General features: G+C 37.6%; 2 protein-coding genes across 2 annotated transcripts; both read right to left on the bottom strand.

Moving 5' to 3' along the window:
- Positions 1-1,294: 1,294 nt before the first annotated feature.
- On the bottom strand, positions 1,295-7,485 carry LOC101303256 (ribulose bisphosphate carboxylase/oxygenase activase, chloroplastic-like). Its single transcript, XM_004305409.1, has 11 exons — positions 7,069-7,485; positions 6,825-6,834; positions 6,239-6,301; positions 5,672-5,785; positions 5,429-5,490; positions 4,491-4,545; positions 4,034-4,235; positions 3,675-3,781; positions 3,277-3,332; positions 1,955-2,047; positions 1,295-1,504 (listed from the first exon to the last, which is right to left on the bottom strand). Exons 1-11 carry the CDS (start codon positions 7,483-7,485, stop codon positions 1,397-1,399), a joined length of 1,287 nt encoding a protein of 428 aa, XP_004305457.1. The 3' UTR covers positions 1,295-1,396.
- Positions 7,486-7,859: 374 nt separating this feature from the next.
- On the bottom strand, positions 7,860-9,572 carry LOC101292139 (putative uncharacterized protein At4g01020, chloroplastic-like). The gene is made up of 2 exons (XM_004303165.1): positions 8,635-9,572; positions 7,860-8,214 (listed from the first exon to the last, which is right to left on the bottom strand). The coding sequence occupies exons 1-2, from the start codon at positions 9,534-9,536 to the stop codon at positions 8,130-8,132; spliced, it is 987 nt and encodes a 328-aa protein (XP_004303213.1). The 5' UTR covers positions 9,537-9,572; the 3' UTR covers positions 7,860-8,129.
- Positions 9,573-9,777: the final 205 nt, after the last annotated feature.

Here is a 9,777-nt window from a genome sequence, read left to right as displayed (position 1 = left end):
TACAGGAAGGATATGAAGTGGACGTCCGCACTCGGCTTAAAGTGCGGACGTCTGTCTGTTCTCCACCCTCCGGCGCCGGTGACGGCACGCCTCCACCCCAAAAGACTCCAACAGCGTCCCCGATCACTTTCCCTCCCCGGCGAGTCCATTCTTTTCCAGTTTTCCGGCGAGATCACCCAAAACTTCAAACAAAGTCGATCTCGTCGGAAACTGAAAAAAAACGGACTCGCCGGGGAGGGGAGTGGTCGAGGACGATGCTGGAGTCTTCTGGGGTGGAGGCACGCTGGAGGATGGAGAACGGACGAACGTCCGCACTTTAAGCCGAGTGCGGACTAATTTGGAATGAAGAAGTCCAAGGATCTTGTTACAATGGTGGTATATTTTTCTCGAAGATATAAAATAAGACGAAAAAAAATACAACGCGAAATCTTTTAGAACTCTCTTTTCCCAGATAGAATGTTGTGGACGAAAAAAGAGAGACAGTGAAACCAAGTGGAATGCTGAGGATTACCATAATCCGCTAGTTGGTCAGCTACAAAGTGGGCTTCTATATGTACAATTATACATTGGTATATGGATCGCAAGAGTGAACTAGCTAAGCCCTTGATCTTTGAATCCAAACAATTGCTTCTAGCCATCATAGGGAAAACTACTAGAACGTAAATGTTGGAGATCATCAAGGAAATGTTTAACTAATCCATTAGAATATGAAATGCATCTTTCGGTAATGTCTGGACTAGTCCATAAGGATCAGGAAGTGTATGTTTAGGGGAATGCAACATATAGACAAGTTAATGTTCCCATATAGGCAAGTTAATGTTTCGAAACCGATGATTGACAAAGATGAGATGATGTAGTATCCAATTTTCTGTTATTAACGTAGAACAGTTTGGATGAGCAGTCCACATTCTAAATTCTGAACAACCCAGAAGATGTTATTGAGCAGTTCGCCAGAAAACATTACCATACCTTGATCATGATGTTATTTCAATAGACGCTTGGCCACGAAGTTAAACTAGATATGAATTCAAACTGTTGGATGAATTATAGGATGACGATGACGATTTGACTTCTTTAACTTGAACTTGTATTAGGGGATTCATTCCACGAAAAAAGAAAAAAAAGAAAAAAAAATTACATTACAACTGTACGACTATATGCGGATCCAAATTGATCTCCATGGGGCTTTACCAAACTGCTAAAGATGCTAGGTATAGATCCTACAGAACCATTATTCCCTAACAGAATTGAAATTCTGCCAACAGTACTTTTAAAAGGAACATAACTGTGAAATATCTGCAGTCTTGCTTAAAAATGGCGCTTGGAATATTACAGTTTATGCACAAAGAGCATCCCACTCATGAATGATAATACATATCATATGATACCCCAAGTTCTAATCATCCATGTTCTTCATGTATTCCTTTGAGAGTTTGCTCTCCATTACCAATTGCTGTTCTTTCAGTAGAGAATACCCGGATTCAAGCAAAGCCTCCACAGTTTGCTGTACAATAGAAGAGATAAATTACTCATATGGTGACCCCATCTACTATAGAGAGTTCGAACAAACCAAATTATTTTTGAACCACAAAAACAAAAATAAAATAAAATAGTGGCTTAAGAGACAAAATCTCTAACAGACTTCCGGCTACTTATGAGATATAAACGACCATAACTTCATGAAGTGCACTTGAAAAAAGAAAGAAAGAAAGAGAGACATTATAGGGACTAAAAAAAAAGGCATGATATTTGTTTGGAGCTGAGGAATACTATTTGTTCAATCTATTCTGTTTGGAAGCTTTTGGTACCAGTGATAGTAGTTGCACTATAGTTTAATCTATTTAGATTTTGCCTAAAATATTAACAGGAGATGACCAGTTTGCTGAAATGCCAAAACTCGTTAAACAGATAGCTGGTTTCGAAAAGAAAACACTTCTATAATGGACCAAGGTACCTTTGGGGCAGTATATACAGGAAGATTGTCATCCTTTCTCCGCTTCAAAAGTTGGTTTCCAAGACTTTCAACACCACCAATATCATCAACCCACTGAAGAAAATGAAAACCAGTTAGCCAACAGATGTGATAATCAAATTCACAAAAAGAACTCTCTTATATAATACCAAAATTCTAAGAAAGATACTCATGCATCTCTTTAACTCAAAAATTAAAAGACTTGATCTGTTAGAACTTAGATCTACTGTTATTTTGTTTGTTTTCCTTTTTATAAAACAGACAATAAACCCCCTTTTCAAAAAGGAAATTATAATCAATAGATTATAAATAAGATTTCATTAAATTCAAAAACTTGTTTTCTAATAGAAATTATGCAACTACTGGCTTACAAATTTCAGGTTAGGCCGATTCTCCGATAGTCAAGAAAATTAGTATTTATTTCTTTGATTAATGGTTATTCAACAACAAACTAGGCATGCAGCCTAAAAGAATAAGGAATAATGGAGACATCAAGTTAGGTGCAGTTCATAAACTCTTCTGGTTTTAGGTAAGTCTCAATGATCTGCATAAATCTAGCAGAACAATATTAGGGGGTCAACAAGATTTGGATTAACAGTCATGACACATGATCCCAGCTTACTGATAAATATGAACTATAGTTGGGTTATTAGACCAATGTTGCAGCAGCTGCTATTTTAGCTTTCCCAGTTCACTGTCACAACTTGCCACTGAGAGTGGTCAACCAAGTCACTTATGTTGATTATCTTGGGCAGGCAGCTAACTGTAGACCCCAGAAAGCTCAAACTTCCCAGGTGATTGACAATTCGTCAGCCGACAATGATGTGACAGTCAACCACACTAATTAAGGAGACATATGCCCTCTATAAACATTTGTAGTTCAGAACCTTTTGTGGAGAGTTCTGTGTTGGAGTATGTCTATTGTCTAAACATGATTTTGCCCTCATTCATTTGAAAAGAGAGGCCCAGAAGCTAGAGTATCTTCCAGATTCTTAATAGTGAAATTATTACAACCACGTAAAACTAAAGAAAAAGTAAAAAGGATTTCTATGCAACTTCTTGATCTACACAAATCCATATCTTCTTTTGTGAGCATTAATTTCCTAGTTATATTATAGTACAGACCTTGCTATATAAATTCTAAATGCCAATATGTCAGAACCATGCTATATATGATTCAATTGGTTACCAAAAAAAAAAAAAAAACTTTGCTACCTTTGCGCATATTTGAAATTAGCTAAAAAGGGTCTAGGATATGTTTAGATTGAATCTTTCCTTCAGTCGAGACAATGACTAAAAAATACCTTTAAAATTGATCTGTCATATGTTCGAGACCGTAGAGCTCCATAGAAATCCAGTGCTGCACAGTAGTAGAAAACAGACAACTATAAATATATGACATGCAAAAATCTTTTTTTTTAAAAAAAAAAAAACTTGCCTATGACAATGACGTGAGAGGAGTGTCTTCTATTCCTCTCACATAATCTATTAGTATTTGTTAGTGTTTATAACTAAAAGGCATCAAGATGAACTAATTATTAAAAAGATAACATATAGACGTAGCTAGGTCCAAAGAAAAAAAAAAGTTAAAAATAAAAAAGAACCACAGCCCATAGACTAGCATTTCCTGAGATTGTTTTCCCCATATGATAACATTCTATAAATTGGACAGTTCACAGAGGAAAAGAGAGCAGAGTGATACCTTGGTTAGGAAAAGTGTCCACTATACTTACAACTTCATCCCTGGATATGCCATCTTTCTCATACATTCTGTTAACAATGTTAATGATATCCTCACGGTTAGGTTGCCTGTTCCACAAACAGATGGCATAGCTCAGTCCCTATTATGCTCTTGTTGTTCAGTGTATGGTTCACAAAAACAATGTTCAGGGAAGAAGTTACATCAGTAAAAGATAAGATTGACAGCTATTCATGCTGTCAAGAGTCAAGACAACTGATTCTTTAACAAACTACTTGTAATTGGAAAAGGGGCGTGTGTATTAATCTTAAAGGAGTGATGTAAAATCAAATAAGTACATAATTTATCAAATAATCACATACCAGTAAAACTTTTCCATCCTTCCATCACGGATTAAGGGAGCATAAATCTTTGAAAAATCATTTCCTGTAACAATGACAGGAACTCTATTTGTGATATCAGAGTCTCGCCATTCTTGTCCAATACTAACTCTTGTAGGATTATCACATAGATTCATCAAAGTTCCAACAACAATTTGATTATTGACTGTCATCTGAGTGTTTCCTACAACAGAATAGGCAACAGTGCATTTCAGTTAAAACATATAAAGACGAAAAATTAGAGAAGGTCAATTCAATAATTTGGGCCTGATAACTAGTACCGTAAAGATATAAGACCACACAAAATTACATATACTTATCTACAAAAGCGAAAGACAAAAAAAAAAAAAGCAAAAGCTGGTCGGTGCGTGCCGGTTCATATTCGAAGACTGTCTTTCTATCATTTCAAGTTATACAGTCTAAATCAAACAATGCTCACCAAATCTACCAAGGCCAGCATCAATGTCATTGATCATCAAACAGCTCATCTTTCCCTAAGGTAGTCGAGAAAAGCAAAAGCTGCATAAAATATCTAAAAAGATAGTAGGAAAGGAGCATCCATCAATTCTCTGACAATAGTTAATGCCCTGATCGGAACATATAAATGTAGTAACGAATGTTGTCATGTTGTCTTCGATGAATTAATTAATTGTACCATGGTAGATGGCAGTTTCAATACTGTGTGGGAAGCACAGCCTTCCATTTTTGTCAATGACATCTTACCTTAAGTGATCTTCTTCATCATTTGAGGTAAACACTTAAGAGGTGAGATTTAGTAACATAAAGACAGTTGTTGATAACATAACTTAGCATCAACAGGGAAGAAAAAGGAGCAGACATGAAAGCCCTACATAAAATCTGCCTACATTCATTGCAGGTATTTTCAAATTCTGCAACTTCAATGACATAATCACGCAGACAAGGAATCACAAGTTTAAAAACAGTTCCACAGTTTTATTTCCGCGGAGCATCTTGTTACAATTCAAAAGACTTAAAGAAGATTCTACCAGACATGTACACATGTATATGAAGCGAGTAAATAAGAGAAGTGAAACTTTAGATTACTTAGCAAGTATGTTGAGTTATAAAACAAGCTAAATAGGCTTTGCTCATGTGCTTTCTTTAATTATTTGCAAGCAAATCAGTTCCTATTTTCAGAGACCATGCTATGCTCTCTCATACACAGAACTGCAATAAGTCATACAAAGCCTTCACAGACCACAATATGGAAAAAAAAGGTTGAACCAGATGCAGGTAGATCAGTAACCGGAAGAAACAAGACAAATTAAATATCTTGCATAGCAGTCAAACAGCACATTTTAACTTCATAACCCAAGACATACATATATTAACAGTGAAAGTTGTAGAGCTTCTAACTTGGTTCTGGACAACTTGGGAAGCTGTCCTATAGCGCTCCCGTATCAATTTTCCTGGTTCCCCTGTGATAGAGATTTTGATTATATAAGGAATATAAGTAATTCAACATAAGTAGAATGGAGAATAATTACACAACTACTGGAAGTTACGTTACACACACACACAAACATATGATACATTTTAGCATTGCAAACATGATAACTTCATTCAGAAAAGTTTATAAAGAGAACTGTAGTATCTTACCAGCTCTCTCTGATTCTAATTCCCCAGCAGACATAATTACAGGTTCAACTCCCATAGCTTGAAATATAAGTTCAGTCTGAAATGACTTTCCTTGGCCTTTTCCTCCCCAAATGCCTGTGATATAAAATGCTTTAGTTTCAAATGAGTATATAAATATTTAACCACGTGAGACTAGAATCCCTTATAATGCTACATTCAGGACACTAAAGCTGATTCAGAACATAGAAGATTTAAAAAAGATGGTTAAAGCAGCCGAAAATAACAAGTTAGACCATATTTTTACCAGCTAGGATGAATAAGACTTCGGTCATACCAACTTAGAGCCAGTATAGACTGTACAGTTTGTAAGAAAAACACAGAATACATATAAACTGAACTATACCGGTGGAAAAAAAAAATCTTAAAAAGTTCAATAAGAATTCTTGCAATAAGGGCATCTCCATCCTTTGGCCTTTATTATTGAGAATAGTAGTAAACAGTTGGTGTGGCATCTCCATTGTTGCAAAAAATCTAGAAGTTATTTAAGACTAGCAAGAACCAGTAAACAGTTGGTGTGGTTTCATATACCTAGGATCAAAGGAACTTTCGTATTAAGAATAGGAGCAAGATAGTTCTTCGTCATATGGCATACTGCACTTAACAAAAACCACATATTAGATTATATTAAATACTAATAAGTAATAAATAAGGGTGACACTGAAGGGATGCATAAAACATAACAGTCAAATATTGAACGAACAAAAGCATCAATAACAAGTTCATTCCAAGAAAGAACAAGTCATCTAGTGCAAACCATCTAAACGATGGCATTTCAAGTGTGAACGAGGAAAACGACGATTCTTTAATTTATTTCATCAACCGCCCTATAGGTAGCATTACATTCTCCAAATAAATTCATCTCTTTATTATCTTGCATTTGGTGCCCAAGTTGTGAGGTATATCAAATGAATTGCATGGTAACTTGTCAATTCAGGGAAGAAATAGAGAGGGTCGAAACATATATGAAATGGATACCAAATCTCAGCGAAAGAAAATAGTTCCATTCACACGAAGGAGGAAAACCTCACAATGAATTTTACCAAGTTTTCTTACTGGTTTGACCTGAATCATTGCAGATAATACATAACCTTTTGCCCAGTTTCGTAGAACTTACCGACTTTATCCTGTCAAAAAGAAGGAAAACATAAAATAACTTACCAGATACTCATTACAGGTTCAACAATTAATCAAACTAAAAGACCAATCATATCAACTCTAACACATAACATACTGTACAACATTCACATTGATCGATACTGGCAAAAAGCAATGCAAATGCAATTCAATTCACATTTACAAGCAGTATGAAACAGATAACAATGTGACTCAGAGCTTACAGGAGCATAATATGATCATACCATGAAGAGAGGCGCAATGTAATAATCGCCTTGGAGGTACTGGAAGGACCTGGTGACCTTCTGGCGATAATCAAAGACGATATCGGAGTCACGGCCGAGGAATTGGCCGACGAAAAGATCATCGACGACGCCGGCTCGGGCTCCAACGGCGATGTTCATGTTATCGGCCTCTTTGCCGAGCCGGTATAAGTAGTCCTCACCCGAAGAGTCTTCAGCCTCCCACGAGGACTGGTCCGAGAGCTTCTTCTTCGTCTTGGGCTCACCACCGCCATTGGTGGCGTTGTCGTCGGAAGAAGAGGAGGGGTTGGCGGAGCAGGAGAGGGAGAAGATGGGTTTGGTGGGAAATTGGGGAGGGAAGTAGTGGGAGTGAGGAGGGAAGATTGGCGTTTTGAGAAGAAATGAGTTGCAGAGAGTCATCGTTTGTTTCGGATGGGAAGGAGTGTGACACTGTGACTCACCCTCTTAAGGTGACAGTTTGGCGCCACAAGCTAACCCAAGCATATCCTTTAGCTCCCAACAACACTTTCTGTTTTTTTTTTTTTTTTTTAATTCTTTTATGACTTTTGTCCATTTTAAATAAACTATAATTATATACGGCGAGCACAACACCTCAAAAAGAATTATAATAATTAAAATAAAAGCTATATATTCTCGCTCAAAAGAGAAGAGACCGATGCATCAACAATGAATCGACGCGCAGAGCTAATCCGTCTAAAAAACAGCAAGAACTCATACATGTGGCGTTTGATTTGCCCCCTGGGGGTTTCATGTTATAATAATATGGTTTGATTTGTAGTTCATGTTCTTCTCTTCTCCGATTTCCATCATTTAAATAAAGCAAATACAAAATTGTTGGATGAAAAACAATATTCGCTAGAATGTTACGTACATAATAGGGATAAAAAAGCACCAAGGTTTAGGGCAGAGTATTCTTCTGCAGGGATTAAATCAAGTTTTCAAGGACATCCTGAAGAAAGATCTACTAGCACAACTATATATGGAGGCCAACAGAAACATAACTATATATATATATATATTGTGGCTGCCTCCTCACTCATTGATTAATTCCTGCTGCACTGAGACAGGCAACCACCATGGTTACTTGTCCATTCTGCTCCGCAGCCATAACAGAACTGAAAATGGCACCTGAAAACCACAAGAATTACAAACCTCAGCTAATCCATCAAAAACAATTCAAGTAACCAAATTTTATGAACATTACATTGGCTAAAATTTGCAGGGGTAAGTTTAACATTACGATCCGGAACTAACACCCCACTTACATTCCATTACGAATAACAACAGACAAAGAGAGAATGTGTGTCGTGGATGCTCTAGTATAATTTCAAAACGGTAGCCAAATTGATAGTTTGACGACATAACAATTTCGATACTTACCTACACTAGTGTAGTTGTTCAAATGCTTGAAAAATAGACCAAGATGGTGATGATGGTGATATTTAAGGTGTGTGAACCTCAACTCTGTGTGTATGTGTTTGTAACAAAGCATCAACTATTCATATTCATACTCAAATTCAATATCAGATTTTGGGAAAGTAAACATACCTGCAAGTAATGTGCAAACAGCCTTCAGTCTTCTCCACATAAAACTTGCACCTGGGGCACCTCCTCCAACTCTTCTCCTTGGCAAGCTGATTCACCATAAGATCTTCCCTCCCTCTCTCGTCCTCATTAAGCCTCTGAAACTCCTCACAATCAACCCCAGAATGCCACGGAACCCGGCACGCAGCGCAGAACAGTCTATGGCAAGCAGGGCACTCTGACTCTCTCACACTCTCCCCTTCATTATCAATCACCAACATCATTGAGCAATCACTAAAAGGGCAGTAGAGTTTCTGAGAACCCAGAACCAAAGCTTCACATAGGGCCTCATTCCACCTTTCGAGAACCAATTTGGGGAGAATTGCGGTACAATTCTCAAGTGTGAGGACTGCTTTGCAATCCAATCCGGGGCAGGAAACCATGTGAATGCTCTCGCCAAGTTTCGCCGCAACTTGTTTGGTTATGCAATCTGAGCAGAAGGAGTGAGCACAGCTTTCATTTGAGAACATCTGGTCACTCTCTTTGGCTTCAACACAAATCCCACAGAGGGTTTGGGATGAAACATCGGCTTCTGGGTCAAGCACTTCATGGGTTGCACTGGTTGGGACTGCTTGGGTTGCTTGGGTTGTCAGAGTTGATGAGGAACACGAAGCGATGTTGTTCATTGATTGGGAAATGAAAGTAGACGACGCCATTATAACCTCTTGGAACTGCAATTCTTCTGCGTATTTGGCATCTGTAATCATCGTCGGATCGATACAAATCTCAGCTTCATGATCATCAGAGTCGTGATGAATCAGTGATGACAATGAGGTATCACCCACATCGAAATGAAGAGCAGAGGAGGAGGTATTACCCACATCAAGATGAAGAGCAGAGGCTGAGGCGGACTCCTGTTGTTCCATGACTCTTCCAAGTCTCGACTTTTGATCTCTCCAGTCTCCACTAAGGGAAGTTAATAATGAGAAATGGTATATATAGAAAAATCATTTCCAATAACTCGAAAAAGGAAGTGTCTTTTGCTTTTATTCGCTAAACCCCAATAAGTCAATAACAGACTTATCTAGGAAGGTCATGATCTTCGATAATAACAAACTTATCTAGGAAGGTCATGATCTTCGATAGTGAGTTATCTAAGTACCTTCC

This window comes from Fragaria vesca, linkage group LG6, assembly GCF_000184155.1.
Source record: "Fragaria vesca subsp. vesca linkage group LG6, FraVesHawaii_1.0, whole genome shotgun sequence".
In the NCBI taxonomy this organism is placed as follows: Eukaryota; Viridiplantae; Streptophyta; class Magnoliopsida; order Rosales; family Rosaceae; genus Fragaria; species Fragaria vesca.
Note: the sequence above shows the minus strand (reverse complement) of the source record. Positions and strands in the feature narration are given on the sequence as shown.

Bases quoted from the DNA above. Each gene is read 5' to 3' on its own strand.
- LOC101292139 (XM_004303165.1), bottom strand. From the start codon at position 9,536: ATGGAACAACAGGAGTCCGCCTCAGCCTCTGCTCTTCATCTTGATGTG. The intron at 8,215-8,634 runs GTATGTTTACTT...TGTGGTTTTCAG, and splicing joins TGTTTGCACATTACTTGCAG to GTGCCATTTTCAGTTCTGTT.
- LOC101303256 (XM_004305409.1), bottom strand. From the start codon at position 7,485: ATGACTCTCTGCAACTCATTTCTTCTCAAAACGCCAATCTTCCCTCCT. The intron at 4,236-4,490 runs GTGAGCATTGTT...ATTCTGTTGTAG, and splicing joins TGCTGGCCTTGGTAGATTTG to GAAACACTCAGATGACAGTC. The intron at 3,782-4,033 runs GTATGTGATTAT...TTTGTGGAACAG, and splicing joins AGGATGGAAAAGTTTTACTG to GCAACCTAACCGTGAGGATA.